We start from the raw sequence: 14,894 nt of genomic DNA, 5'->3' as shown, positions 1-14,894 counted from the left end.
CACAAGAAATTGAATCCAAAAGTATTTTAACTCTTTGCAAGAGTCTAACTTTATATTAAACAGCATCACAACAAAAGTACTAATAGGTTAACAGTTCTAATAATTTCTCTAATCCAAAAAAAAAAAAAAAAAAAAAAATTTCTTTTTTGTTTTCATATACATTTATGACTACTTTACAAGTAGATTGTACTTTACTGCTTTATCACGATTTATTCTCCTCCAACTTAGAGTTTACGATTTAAAAGGACAGGCGGTGGGTTTCTAGAGTGAGTTAGACTCTCTGATTTCGGATTTGAGGTTTGGATATGTTCTCTATATTATTTACCTTAAATGAGCTAATATCATCTAATCCCTTATAAAAAAAAATCCTTTAGATCAAATCATCAGCACTTATGAATATTCTTAAAATGAACCAACTTGTCTAAAAAGCACGTGGACTCACTAGTTAGCGCAAGTATTAGTCAAACTCTCTTCCGCGTCTCTCACAAAAGTCAATACTTAAACAAATAACGTGCACAGGCTCCCCTACGACGCCGTATCGTTGCTCAAAAACCAAAAGCCTTCTCAGTCTTCAGGTCCCTTCCCTCAACTCCAACGTCGCCATTCCCCAATCCTCCTCCCTTCACAGTCTTCCCGCGAATCCAATTCCACCGCCCGAACCCGAAATCGAAACCGTTTCGATCACTTAACCGGGAATCTGACCGGAATCTCTCTCAGATTCCGATCCGAGCCAGAGACGGAGCTCCGGCTCAGCAGTGACCCCGGCGTGCGGCGATCGGATCGCCGATCATGTCGTCAAAGACTCTTCCTTACTCCAACAAAGATATCCACTACGACAACGCCAAGTTCCGCCAACGCTCCGTCTTCAAGGTCCTCCATTCTGCACTCAGATCTCTCTCATTTTGATTCTGATCACTTTGATTGATTACTCATCCCAATTCTGCAAATTTCATTGAGTTTCTTGTTTTTTCATATAGCTGAATTTGAATTTTTGCTCACATTTGTTCTGATATCGATTTCATATGGATTGGAAATCAACTCTCAACAGTTTGAACTTGATAATCTGAAGCATCAACAGTATGAATTGGACGCCAAATTATAAATCAAAATCAATAATTGACCTAAATTATTCTTCCTTCACTTGAATTTTTTTTTTTTTACCTGTTTGGATGTAGTAACTTGATCGGGCATTGTTATCTGTATTGAATTTCTGTATGTTGCTGACCAGGTGATAAATCAGACCTTACTCACCAGTAACGTAAAGCATCATTGTACGAGTTGTAGTACAGGAAAGTTTCTAGTGTTGCTAATGATATTCGGTATAGCGTGTCTTCTGCTGACACATACAAGTTCCCCCGGTTCTGTTTCGAACGGTTTAGTGAATGGTAGTGGGAATGGTACATATGAGCACAATATAAGCGGTGGCATTAGGTTTCCAAATCTTTTCAGACGAGCACCAAGGCTTCCTCCTCAACTAACGCCTGACCAAATAGGAAGTGGCGGCAAACTTGGACCAAATTGGGTAGATAGGCAAGAAAATGTGAAGAAAGCTTTTATTCATGCATGGTCCGGGTATAAAAGGTATGCAATGGGTTTTGATGAGTTGAAGCCCTTAAGCAAGCAGGGAGTTGATGGGTTAGGAGGTCTTGGTGCAACTGTTGTGGATGCCCTTGATACTGCCATGATAATGGGTGTTGATGAAGTTGTTTCTGAAGCAGGCTTATGGATTGAGAAGCACCTTTCGAATAGGATTAGTGAGAAAGGCCAAGTTAATTTATTTGAAACAACAATACGTGTTTTGGGTGGTCTGTTAAGTGCATATCATCTCAGTTCTGTGAACCAAGGGACAAACTCAACACATACAGGACCTGAGCCGGCTGTTTATCTAGAAACTGCTAAGAACTTGGCCGATCGTCTGCTATCTGGTTTTACTTCAAGTCCAACTGCTATTCCCTATGGTGATGTTGTTCTTCGTGATCCTTCAGCGCATCCAGCTCCGGATGGTCTTAGCAGTACTTCAGAAGTTTCTACCTTACAGCTTGAGTTCAACTATCTCAGTTCCGTTTCTGGTGATCCAAAATACACTGTGGCAGCTATGAAGGTCTTAGAACACATGAAGACTCTACCAAAGGTGGAAGGGCTGGTTCCTATATTTATAAAGTATGTGTCTTACCATTATGCTTTTCTTCTTAGTTCTTGCTTATAAGCTAAGCTTCTTATTGATATTTTCCTTGTATTGAGGAATGTCATTATGACAATAAAGGTTAAAGCAGATAATTTCCATTGTACTTTGAATGATGACTATTTGATTATCTGCATTATTTTCCAGTGTCATGTATGGTTTACAAAAACTTACATATATAGTTGGGTCTTACCAAAAAAAAAAAAAAAAAAAAAAAAAAAAAAAAAAAATATATATATATATATATATATATATATATATAGGTTTGGTACAAAATACTGTTGGCTGAGTAAAGGTGGAGGAGTTGTACCTCTAACTCTCATTTTCAAGAAACTCTATTGTTCAACTAGTGGCTGTACCCTTAGATGGAATTTTTTGGCTGTTCATTAGATACACTTGATAACTTCAGTAAAAGAACTATCTAAATTATCTGTTGTCTTTTCTTTTGTATTTTTGTGATCTGTGGTCAATGTGTTTATTCTTTTTGAGGTGGGTGCTGAAAGGTTCTCATTATTGGCTTGGTTTCTCTTCTTTCTTGGATATAAATATTGGTTGATATCTAAATTTTTACTCAGTTCTAGAATTAAACTTGCTACCTGTATTATGTTTCGGCAAAGAACTTGCTACCTGTATTATGTATTTATTATCTATTTATTTGTTAATGTTTTCTTCATACTGCATGCAGCCCTAACACTGGTGAATTTAGTGGAGAAAATATAAGACTGGGATCTCGTGGCGACAGCTACTATGAATACCTACTGAAAGTTTGGCTTCAGAAGGGACCAAATCGAGAAAGTAATTTGACATATCTCTATGATATGTATGAGGAAGCAATGAAAGGTGTTAGGCATCGTCTTGTTAGGAAATCAATACCAAATGGATTGGTTTTTGTAGGGGAATTGCCTTATGGATCTGATGGTGATTTTAGTCCAAAAATGGATCATCTGGTATGCAGTACTCATCCAACTCTTTGGCATTTTGACAGCTTATAAGTTACTAGTCTATGCTGTGGTTCCTTTAAGTTTCCTAAAGTGGAGAAGCAAAAGGTTGTCTAAGCAAAAGGTTGTCTAATTGGACACCAGAGCAGAGATAAATGTCATTACCTGTGTCTAGAATGATGATCAAGCATGATGATCAAGCTCATCCTTTCTCTTTTGGAAAATGGTTCATACTTCATAATATGACACTTTGTATTGCCTTTTTCAGGTATGTTTCTTGGCTGGTACTCTTGCACTTGGTGCCACCAAAGGCATTACCAAGGAAAAAGCAATGAGAGATAATTTGCTAAATTTTGAAGATCTTGAAAATTTGAAACTTGCAGAAGATCTGGCTAAAACATGCTTTGAGATGTATTCAGTAACATCTACTGGTCTTGCTCCAGAAATTGCTTACTTTCATACAGAGGTTAGTTTTGTATTCTGTTATTTACATGTGCTGTTTAGGAATTCCACCACCAGATATGTATGGGCACCAAAATTGTTATTAAACTAATAGCTTTTAAGCATTTTGATTTTTGAATTGCTATGTTTTATGGGGCCTTAAATTCTTCTCCAATTGAAGCAGGAATTTTCTGATGGAGGTCTTGATGGCGGTAACAAGAGTTCAAAATATTTGAATGACATAATCATCAAACGTGCGGATCGACATAATCTCTTGCGTCCTGAAACTGTTGAATCATTGTTTGTCTTGTACCGTATTACAGAAGATCCAAAGTATGCTCTTTCTTTCTTTCTATTGCGTTCGTTACTTGTATACCCTGAGATGCACATGCAGAGACACTCGCACAAAGAGATGATAATTTATATCCTCTTTGTTATCTCTCACTTATATACTTGCACATTACAGATATCGTGAATGGGGTTGGCAGATTTTTGAAGCATTTGAGAAATATACAAGGATTGATACTGGTGGATACAGTTCTTTGGATGATGTAACTAAAATTCCTCCTCATACAAGAGACAAGATGGAGACGTTTTTTTTGGGAGAGACTCTAAAGTATCTGTACTTGCTGTTTGGAGATACTTCTCTTGTTCCTTTGGATAAATATGTTTTTAACACTGAAGCTCATCCTATTCCAATTGAAGGAACTACCAAGAGGGTGTAACACTTCACAGTATACAGTATCATTTAAGAAGAAATCATGTATGGACAGATCATATGATAGCAGGTGTAAACAGTAAACTCTAGTTGAGGTTTTAGAGGCGGCTTTAGTTGTTTCTCTTCTCGCTTCATTCACTGGTGATTCAATATGCGTTCTTCTACATTACCGTCAAAAGCCTAAAGAAGGGGAATCTTCCTGGACGTCGCTACACTTGTGGAGCAAAATATAATGACAATTTCTTGCTATTTTACGAATTTTGATTATTAGATGAAGGGTGTTTTACCCATTGAAAGTATAAAGTGCCATATTTTGTAAGCGACTTCTTTTCTCCAGTAGTATTACTGGCTTTTGAGAACCCCAATGTTGGGTGGTCACATCAAAACTTATGTTAATTCTTATTAAATGTTACAAGTTACCTTCACATCTTCGAACAACATTAGGTCACATCAGAGTACAAATTTTGACAATCATTATGAAGAAGAAACAGATGATCACCGTCTCTAACGACGCTCATGTCTTCTATTTCTGCATTCTCTGCATTCACGACTTTTGTAGGTCTGTAGCCTCCAAACTTATCACCTGCAATGTCACGAAGTCTGAGGTCAAAACTATGCTGATCCTGTTAAAATGTTTGTTTTCTCCTTTAAACTCTGACTTCACTTTGTTTAATTTTTTTAGTTTGTCAGTAACTTAAAAATTCATGATTGCAATTTTCAGGTTTGTCTGAAAGTGATGTTTCTGAGGTTAAACAAAGAAAGCTTACTGGCAACTCTGAGCAGCTCGTCTATGGAATCAGGTAGAATTATTAATTTTGCAAGATGCCTTTCCGACACATTTTCACTTTTAGAATGCATGTGGATAGTTACTCTCTTGCTGTATGATCTGATCCTTTGTTCTCTGTCACTTGCAGGGCTAGACGGGCACTGATATGACTTCATGGCTACCTTTCTCAAGTGAGAATGAATACGTTGGTGGTCTTCCTGTGTTTTACAATTTCCTTCACAATTGCTGGTGCTTCCAGATGTTTCTGGCTCAATGAACTCTATTCTATGTTCATCCATTTCTCTTCTATTTTCATAACTTAATAAGAGGTCATGTATGTCCTTGTCTCCTTTTGGCATCCATCCTCTAGCTTCCGGTTTGTTGACATCTGCTCCTCCTTCAACCACAATTTTTACCTTTTCCAGATGGCCCTGGCAAACAGCAGCTTGAATTTCAGTTTGGCCATTCTCACCTGTCATTTGAGCTTTCCCTATTTCACTCTTCTTCCTAGCCTGCGAAGCTGTAAAGCAATTGTTCCTTGCTTCCTGCATTGCTGCATCTTCATGTGAGCTATCTTTGCATCCTCCTCTCTGTCCTCCTCCAGGACAATTGTCAAGCATTAAGCCTGGATTTGTATGTGGATATTCAAAGCCTGAGCCATCTTCCCCTTTCAGTTTCTGTAAATGCAGTACAGATTGTCAGTCTTTGAAAAACAAGGGTGATCTGCATGTAGCTGAACTTTTTTGTTTATGATAATTGTTTCAGTACCATAAAAATGTTGTTCATGATAATCTGCTCGTCTTCCTTATTTGTTTGTATAGTGGTCATCAGTGAATTTCTGCGGAGTCGTAATATTTGGGAAAGTTCAGTTGTCCGAACTGTGTAAGGCTGTGGCCTCTGACATAATACTCCTATTTCGCCCAAAGTATCCCCGGAATTTGCCTTTCCTACAACCTGTGTGGAGCATTTACAGTCAGATATTACCTCGAATTTTATAGTGATCCGACTGAATAATACATGCATATAACTGTGACTTACTTGCTCTTGCCCATCAAGATTGGATATTAAAACTACTGCACCTGAGACCAGTATGTAAAGATCCGTTGGGGCCTCATTTTGCAGAATGACTTCTTCTTTGGGTGGAAAGTACTCGGCATCTATTTCTGATACCTTTGTGAAAACAATAAATGGTTTTAGCTGCTTGTGAGAAATTTGAATGATAATGTGAACTGAAAGGTACGTTACTGACTTGAAAAGAAAAGACAATGTGATGCTTTACCAATTGGAAAAGGAAGTCATATGAAACTCCTTGGAAGATATCGACCTTTTGAATAATGGGGAAGAAGAGATGCTGAGCAATGCTTGAACGAAGCGCTTTGGGGAGAACATTCAAGGTCTCTTGCTGCTTCAACCCTTCTGTTCTGAACTTGAGGCATATGTGTGACAACATTTGGTCCTGTATTCTTGGCGGCAAGTCATTTCTTGCTGCAAATTCTGAAGCAGCTCGCACCGTGTCCCTCTATTAACACCAAAACCAAGCTTCTTGCATTAATACTTTCTTCTGAGGAACAAAAATAGGAACTTTTCTGTTTCAATTTGAGTATTATGAAGAGCTAGTAGAGCTGAGTATATATCCTCATATAATTAATATCTGAGATGGCTATTCTGTATTTGAATTGTGACCGTCAAAATGTGGGGTAGAGAAGACATTTTCATAACATATAAAGGAAGCTAGCCTTTCAAGTCTTATGCAGGTGTTATATGCTGTGTGGACCGTTTATTTTGATTGCGACTGGAAATTTATTCTGGTCCATTTAGTTTGAGCTATAGAAGAACCAAGTACTTACAAAGATTCTGGTTCTGCTGGTCGAATGAACCACAAGGTTTGTCATGTTTCCGATGAGGTAAGCTGTCAATCCCAAGTTGAACAGCATGTAGAAAATATCGAACAGCATCTCCCTTGGGTTCTCAGCATGCAAGTCTCCATAGCCAGTGGTTGTGAGTGTTGTGATAGACCAGTACATTGCAGTGACATATCTGTTCCAAAGACTATCCTCTTTGAAATTTGGGTACACTGCACCGATCCATGTTTGTTTTGAATCGGGGTATCTGTCTGCTATCAGATAGTAAAAGCAACCAGCACAATGTACTGCGAAAAGGGTCACCTGTAATTTGACAGAACTTATATGGTGAGATTTCAAAGTGACAAGATATAGATGATGTCTAAAAGGACAAGAAGATACAAAGTATGTGGATTTTTAGGGACTGACAGAAATGAGCTTTGTGCACCGAGTCCAGAAGTAATTGAATCGAATGTCCTTCTCAAGTCTGAAGGGAAAGCAAAGCTGCTAGTAAGTATTCTGTATTCTGAAACTTCCAACTGTAGGAAATTTTGAAGAAAGAAAGACATATTGGTCAGGGATTACTGATATTGGACCTTGCAAACAGGGAGCTCACTCGTCTGAGGCGCCACAGCCGGAGCATGTTCAGTACTTTAAAGCCAAGTTTGCTGCCATGATTTGTAAAAAAGAGGCTAATAATAGGCTGGAATGGGGCAGTGGAACACACATCGAAAATAAACCAGGTTGATATGTACCTGTATGTTGTATGCAAGAAAAATGAGTTTTTTCTTCTAGAGTTACTATATTGTTGTATCTGCAGAATGAAGCTACCATAAAGGCTGTAAGGCTTACACACCTCATTGCAATTTGCTTGGGATTGTCAACAAGAAGATAAGACTGGCTGTCGAGATATGCAACAAAGAAAGTGAGGAAGATGTCAATGGCAAAGAAACCGTTGACAATGTTGTCGATGACAAAAAGAGCATCTTGCTTGTAAGTCAAGAATGCAAACTCGAATGGGCAAATCCAGGCGGAGTAAATGACGAGAACAATGAGTAACATCTCCCAAGCCCTGAAAATGAAGTGAAGTTATGGCAATGATCATCACTATAATTAAGCAAGTAACATTATGTAGAAGTAGGGAAGTGCTGTGGCAATGATGATCACCTATAACGAGGATTGTAAGGCGATATAATGTATTTTCGGAGCTTGGTTGATTGGTTGATTCTGGCTCCAAGAGATGGCAATAGATCACTAGAGAAGAAGCTGCTCTGAGCAACACTATCTATTTGGTATTCATCAATACAAAACCTCCTGAAGAAATTCTTTGTGCAGGAAACTGACATCTTTGTGTTTCTGAATTGATCTTCAGAAGAACTACAGTAAAGGGATGTAAGATTTTTTCTTGGTTGGTTTAGTGTACTAAGAAGGGGGTATTAATAGTATGCCAACTGGCTTCGGTGAGCACACGGTTTAGGAGTCCTTAATCTTCTGTACCTTTTTCGTATCACGCTTGTGACTTCGAAAAGAATATGCTGGAAGCTTAACTATGCAGGACTATAGTGGGTGGTTACGGATGTAGTAAAAAAAGTAGAAAGGAGACTTTCTATCTTGTTTAAGCAAGAAAGGTAAGAAAGAAGGGGGGAATGGACACGGGAAGAACAAGTTGCGCGAGCACAAAGAGTGGCAGACATGGGCAGCTTAATTTCTGTAATGCAGCTGCAGACAAGTTCTTCAGTACTGGAAGAGAGCAATAAACTGAAGATGGTAATGGCACATTTCTGGTTCAGTAAAGTTGGGGTGGTGGGAGATCCATTATTGAAATCCATGTGGAGTAGTAGTTGTGCAACAGGTATGGCCAAAACTACAGCAGACTCATGAGCAAGGGAGACATAAGACTTCATTTGGGTTTAAGCAAAACATCGGTTTTGGTTGTGTATTTTCATTTCATTTCATTTCAAAATGTGAGACACGGACCTGAGGATGATCTTGGTGAAGTTCAATATATGGACGCCACGTGGACCAGTAGGAGGCTGTTTTAGAGGTGATGACACTGCAAAATCCCTCCAAACAAAAATATAGCTCTAGCTTTTTATTATTAACTCATCCATTATATCAGCTCCCTTCAATCTTCATCACCTTCCTGATATAAAGAGGCTACGAGAGCTTGACTGCTGAGGTTGTTTTTATATGGAAACTCAATCAGAGCCATAAAACTATGAAATGGATTGGTGCCATATATACATATTTGATGTATCCCAACTCTATCTTACTCTCTTTTCCAATTTGCTTTTGACCCGTCTGTACGTACTTTGCAGCTGCTAGCACAACACGGTTTTCATTTCACCGACTACTCCTTTAACTTGTGGCTTTCCTTTGCATATGCAGCTTGTTAATGTTTCTGGATCAATCATGACCCCGAAAAGGGTTTTACTAATAACCGATGTCAAAATTACTAATGGTTTTTCGAGTTAGAACCCCATGATTAAATTTCCATCGTATACATAATGCAGAGATTTGCTGGCTCCATGAAATCTAAGTGCTAAACATTCGAGTCCCCCCCCCCGCGCAAGATGCCCAACGTTGCATATGGGATGTTGGTTTTGTTTTTATTCAGGGAAGACGTTGTCAACAACAACAGAGTTTAATTAGGGTTAAAGAGACAACCTATTTATGCATTTGTCTTCAAAATAATCATAATTATCTCCCTGATTAATTAAGAAGCTGCATATAATATATAAGTGGTGAGTTTTGTTTTAATTAGTCATTGTCTTTGAATTAAGGAATTAATGATGATGTGATTATTGGCAATTCTGATTGAGGAGCTAAGCTTGGTTTGAACTTTGAAGCAGCCCATTATTCAGCAGTACTGAGATGGCACGTGATCCACGTGCGTGTTTTGGGTGTTGAATCGTTCTCATTATGCAGAAACCCTACCACTCTTACAAAATTGTTAATTTGTTAGGGGATTAGTAATGTTCCCATAGGACCTCCTTGTTTCTGGGGAGCCCGAATGACAATGACTATGCAATGCACCTTTGTATCTTTCTTTCCCTCTCACACAAGAAAAAGGTGGATATTGGGTCATGAATGTTGTGAAGAAAATAATAGCAATTATTAAAGTAAACCCTAATATGTTGGGTTTACTTGATAATCATGTCTAACCAACTTCAATAGTTCTCATGAGTCACAAAAATGACTAATATAAGAATTGGTGTAAATTAAATTCTGGTATCATGTTATTTCTAAGGTTTAAACTTCTAAGCAATGATTAAACATTTTATATTATGTAAATTTAATTGAAAGAAATAAATTCATATAAGAAGATGATGGGAATCTAATTATCTAATATGATATAAGAGCTAACTATCGTTCGAAAAATATTATTGATCCGGAACTTCGTCCTCTCATTCTCACTTATTGTTTAAATTAGGGTTATGCAGCTAATTAACATTTGGTATTAGTGCATGTGAACTTCTTAATAAGAAGAGAAATTGAATGGCCACCAATTAATGATTTTAACTTGATTGATCATGTGACCTTGATAAACAAAAATGTACTTTTTTGCAACCACACATGCTTTGTGGACAATATATAGGTCATATATATTGATATGTCTTATAGAGCTGAAAAATGAAGAAAACTCGGAAAGCAAAAGGAGATGAGAAAGAAGTTGGTTCTCGTGATGGTTGGGAGGCCACGGGCAGTGGCCAAAATTTTGGGCAAATTAGGGTGGTCCTTGATTTAGGTAAAATGATGGCTCATGATGAGATTGCTATACATACTTGAAGTTTCTCCATCAACATACATGCTTTTATGGGGTCCTTAACTGCGTATAAAAGCCCTCCTTGAAAACAAGGGTTATTGAACTTTCCAGCATTATGCCCAATTTAGGTAAGATGCATGCTTGCCTAAAATTCTGACACAGAAAGGGTTCATACATAGAAAACCTGTATTCTTTCCTTAGCAAAAGGGTGTCAGTCCATTAAATAAAATAAAACTTGTATTCTTGAGCAATTTTCACAAAGCATGCAGTTAATTTAATGATCGAAAGTATTCTTTTCTAAGGCTTTTCTTCAACAATGTCCTTTAATCAGAAATCATTAGCCATTTAATTAATTACTGGTATTTTCATTCCACTTTATCCATATTGGCAACGAAACAGGTTTTGACATGACTAACTTATTGAAAGGATGATAGCCGAACGAAAAAAGACGTAATTCAAGTATGAAACTACATTACCACGCCTGTAGTCGTAAAACTGATATGTGCAAAAGAAAAAGGTCCGCTCCACGACTCGCCTACTAACTGGGAATCAGATGTCGACCACACACATGGATTTTCATTTCTTACCAGTACGTTTGTATATGAAAGAGTCGTCCAATGCATTGTACGTATAGTCAATTTTCGATGGTATAGATTTTTTAGAGTTCGTTGATTGTCTAATACGATAAATAAGTTATCCGCATGCAAGTTGAAATGACTGCTCCACTAATTAGGATTAATTAATAGTACGCCAATGCAGATCATGACTATAAAGTTTGGCCGACTGAATATGACATTGATTCATAAAATATTTAATTTAATTTGTCACTCTTAGATGTTGGATCAGCCTAAAGTTTTTGGCTATATACTGAAGTGGCTGTGTTTCGACCATAATCATTTAGCAGCCAATCTATATCATCATCATCTACGTCAAAGGAAAATCTAAAGATCTTCAGAGTTCAATTTAGGAAGATCATGGACCTCATGGCATGGTTATGATTGCACGTAGCCTTCAACTATGGTCCACATTGACTAGAACGCCGATAACGATTATAGCAACTTAACTAGCTCACCTACCAAAGGTTTTGGAACATCTAAAACACATTAAGTTGCGAAAGTATAAGTGCATGTTAATTATGTAAGGTTAACCGAACTATCTAGCAATATACATGTTTATCAACCCATTTTCTAACCTCTAAACTTGAAATCAGTGATCTCTTAAGATAGAATTTGAGCTTTCGTTGCAAAAGATCTTACGGTTTGAAATTAACCTCCTAGAGTCCTAGTCATGCAATGGATGGTATAAGCACACGAAAAAGGGTGTTAGCTATCAACTAAGTTCGACGTACGTATGTAGGTATGTACGTATGTCGGATTAAGAGAGTTTGTTCGTAGCTAGTAGCATCTAAACGTTGCTCTCTGTGAAAATGATGCAGAATATGTTCCCCACCACAAAGTGATTGGCCAGCTCTCGATCCATTAACTTAAAAGAGGACCGCCGGGGACCAAAGAAGGACAGATCGATCCATCCCCTACATTGCCGTGAAGCAATGCATATTAATTAGTTTAATGATATATATGTTGATGCTTCTACGTACCCGGCCTAATTGTCAGTCATCTGAATCTCATGGTAGCAGTGGACTGAGAAGGCATATTTTTCATGGTCCACAACTGGATTTGCTGTTGCCATTGAGATCGATCGAGTTTGTAGTTATCAACTTATCCTTCTACTAAGATAAGAGTAGGAGATCATCAACATTATAGATGTTAACTAATTGCAGAATTTATAGCAGAATGAATGATTCCAAATATGGATAGATGAGAATGTCAATTAGTAGTAGGAGAATTGGGTTTTGAGGTTGATATTCACAAATTAAAGGGATTGTTTTTGGGATACAGATGGAGAGATGGAATTGGTTTTGAGCCCGAAAAATTCCCAATGAAAAGGAAAATTGGGCTTTCTTTGACTTAGAAATTCCATACATGCTTTGCTTATAAATGCTTTTGGTAGCTAATCTAATGAATTGACATTTTGTTTATGGAGTAAACTTAGCTTAGCTAGTTTGTTTGCCAACATGTTTACATACAAGACAAAACAATCATCTTTGGTATCTTATTATTCTCATATATATCTCAGCTAGCTAGATCACCCAATCTTTGGCTATAAGGAATTGAGAAAGTTGAATGGTCTCTCTCGCTACTGCAAGAGCCAAATTTAGCATTACATATATGTGGTCCATTTACTTATTCTAATATGCACTTTTAAGTTTTGCACTTACCAAAATAGGGACCATACACATGTGCATATATATAGAAACATCCGTAAAAACAGGAAACCCTTTATCTCTCTTGGCACTCTTTTTCGAGTTACCGTGAGGGGCAGGAGTGAAACCCTTTGATCATTTTTAATAACAGAAAAAAAAAATCCGTAATATATAGATAGTGTATAGACAGCTATAGATAAATAATAATATACAGAGATGGATTCAAGAAATTTTTTTTTTTCTTTCAGTGAGACAATAAAGAAGTTATGTATTTTAGTTTGTCTTACATATTCAGTGAATTTTGTTTAAATTCTAATCTCCTTGAGACAGATAATTTATTAAACAGTACTTTATCTCTCTTGGCACTCTTTTTAATTTCTCAATATCCACCTGCATTGATCACGTTAATTTCTTGCCTTAAACTATATAAGGTCATCCACCTCTTGTCACTTGCTGTATAATCCTATCATCGAAACAAAGATAGAGCAAGGGTTTCCATGTACTCACTATCTATATATATTGGGTATGAATGAATTTCAAGAGATAAATTATAACATTATTGCATTATATTTTTCCACTAGCAACTACTAGCCTGGCCCTCCATAAACAAGAGAAGTGAAATAATATCAGTGATTGACTATATGTGCACATTACTTATTCAAACAATACAATCATCTTGTCAAGTGTTGTTTGGTTGAACTAGATACACTAAGCTAGCTATAGTTATCTAATCTAATCTCATCTCGTCAAGCAGTAAAGTCAAACGTACTGATGATATCAATCGCATTAACTTTTCTCCAGCTGCCTCCAGTCATGTTCTCCGGGGGATTTAGTTTTTTTTTTTTTCATTAAGTTCAATATATATCTCTACAATTAAAAGAAGAATTTTCCACCTAAGAAAAAAATTTACAATTAAAGGAAGAATATAGAAGTATATATTGGGTCTAATGTTGCATAAAAGCCGAGTCGACAATACTAGATATAATTATATCTTTCTCGTTCTGCTGGGTTTAGGTCATTCGCAATTTACAGTACTTCGATATCCTACGTACCACTGAATACTGATAACCTCCATCACCCCGCCACAAGTGACTATACGAGTGATTGATATCATGAAAAAAGTGAAATCTGAGTAGCATTTCCCACTCGATCAAGTACGTACTCAAGTGAGTCATCAGAGTGATTTAAAGTGGCTTTAATCACTCATGTTTGGAATGTGGTTAGAGGAAGATTTAGTTTTAGTAGTTACAAAGAACCCTCACCAAGTACAACCCTCACTAAAAGCAGTGCTCCATTAATGGATGATCTGCTATCTGCAGCATGCACTAAGCTTACAAAAAGATCTCATTTCTGGAGCAGTACTACTACTACTACTACCCCAATACACACTAGCTTCATTGTTAGTGGCCCTTCCCTCTCATTCATATGCATCTACAAATCTGTCATATCTAGCTTTATGTTTAGCCATCATTCAGTCACTTGACTCACTTCTGTTTGTTTTCATGTATGAAATTACAGCTTCCCTCCCCTTTACACTTCCTTGTACGGTCGGAGCATAAATATATATATATATATATATAGCTACCTAGTGGTTTTCCATCGTGTTCTACAACAATTACCATTGCATGCATTTCCACTGCCACTGATTTTTTAAGCATGCGTGCCGTCCGTACGTTTGTGATGGTGGCTTGGTGGTCTCTTACCCTAGTCGAGCTAGCATATATATTCAATAATGTTATTGCCACGTTTAGAAAGTTAAATTGCACTCCTCTCAATTCTTTGCATGCACTTCTTATCGCAGTATTTGGAAACGATAAAACATTGAATTCTGAGTGTTGAATGAATAGCTTTAAGATTAATTTTAATTTACTTACTCCAACTTTAAACCAATCTTCATATTAGTTCACATTCTTCTAATTTCATCAAGACTACCGTTGTGCTCTTAATTTTAATCAGCCGTGTCCAATTCTCGAAGCTCA

The 14,894-nt window shown here is 37.2% G+C and overlaps 2 protein-coding genes across 2 annotated transcripts; one reads left to right on the top strand and one right to left on the bottom strand.

Annotated features, from left to right (window-relative positions):
* Nucleotides 1-475: 475 nt before the first annotated feature.
* LOC112164535 (mannosyl-oligosaccharide 1,2-alpha-mannosidase MNS3) lies at nucleotides 476-4,787 on the top strand. Its single transcript, XM_024300752.2, has 6 exons — nucleotides 476-870; nucleotides 1,229-2,160; nucleotides 2,868-3,129; nucleotides 3,389-3,586; nucleotides 3,746-3,894; nucleotides 4,028-4,787. The coding sequence occupies exons 1-6, from the start codon at nucleotides 790-792 to the stop codon at nucleotides 4,284-4,286; spliced, it is 1,881 nt and encodes a 626-aa protein (XP_024156520.1). The 5' UTR covers nucleotides 476-789; the 3' UTR covers nucleotides 4,287-4,787.
* Nucleotides 4,655-8,247, bottom strand: LOC112164534 (potassium channel KAT3). Its single transcript, XM_024300750.2, has 10 exons — nucleotides 8,054-8,247; nucleotides 7,743-7,958; nucleotides 7,483-7,641; nucleotides 7,316-7,373; nucleotides 6,893-7,210; nucleotides 6,325-6,564; nucleotides 6,084-6,215; nucleotides 5,814-5,999; nucleotides 5,047-5,722; nucleotides 4,655-4,862 (listed from the first exon to the last, which is right to left on the bottom strand). Exons 1-10 carry the CDS (start codon nucleotides 8,230-8,232, stop codon nucleotides 4,720-4,722), a joined length of 2,307 nt encoding a protein of 768 aa, XP_024156518.1. The 5' UTR covers nucleotides 8,233-8,247; the 3' UTR covers nucleotides 4,655-4,719.
* Between the last annotated feature and the right edge of the window lie 6,647 nt (nucleotides 8,248-14,894).

This window comes from Rosa chinensis, chromosome 5, assembly GCF_002994745.2.
Source record: "Rosa chinensis cultivar Old Blush chromosome 5, RchiOBHm-V2, whole genome shotgun sequence".
NCBI lineage: Eukaryota > Viridiplantae > Streptophyta > Magnoliopsida > Rosales > Rosaceae > Rosa > Rosa chinensis.
The sequence above is the reverse complement of the archived record's forward strand: the minus strand, read 5'-3'. Positions and strand labels throughout refer to the sequence as shown.

What these genes read in the sequence shown, in the direction of transcription:
- LOC112164535 (XM_024300752.2), top strand. Translation starts at nt 790, where the DNA reads ATGTCGTCAAAGACTCTTCCTTACTCCAACAAAGATATCCACTACGAC. An exon ending in GCCAACGCTCCGTCTTCAAG is followed by an intron (nt 871 to 1,228) that starts GTCCTCCATTCT and finishes GTTGCTGACCAG; the next exon opens with GTGATAAATCAGACCTTACT. An exon ending in CGTATTACAGAAGATCCAAA is followed by an intron (nt 3,895 to 4,027) that starts GTATGCTCTTTC and finishes TGCACATTACAG; the next exon opens with ATATCGTGAATGGGGTTGGC.
- LOC112164534 (XM_024300750.2), bottom strand. Translation starts at nt 8,232, where the DNA reads ATGTCAGTTTCCTGCACAAAGAATTTCTTCAGGAGGTTTTGTATTGAT. An exon ending in GTGAGCTCCCTGTTTGCAAG is followed by an intron (nt 7,374 to 7,482) that starts GTCCAATATCAG and finishes CTTTCCCTTCAG; the next exon opens with ACTTGAGAAGGACATTCGAT. An exon ending in ATGACTTCCTTTTCCAATTG is followed by an intron (nt 6,216 to 6,324) that starts GTAAAGCATCAC and finishes GTTTTCACAAAG; the next exon opens with GTATCAGAAATAGATGCCGA.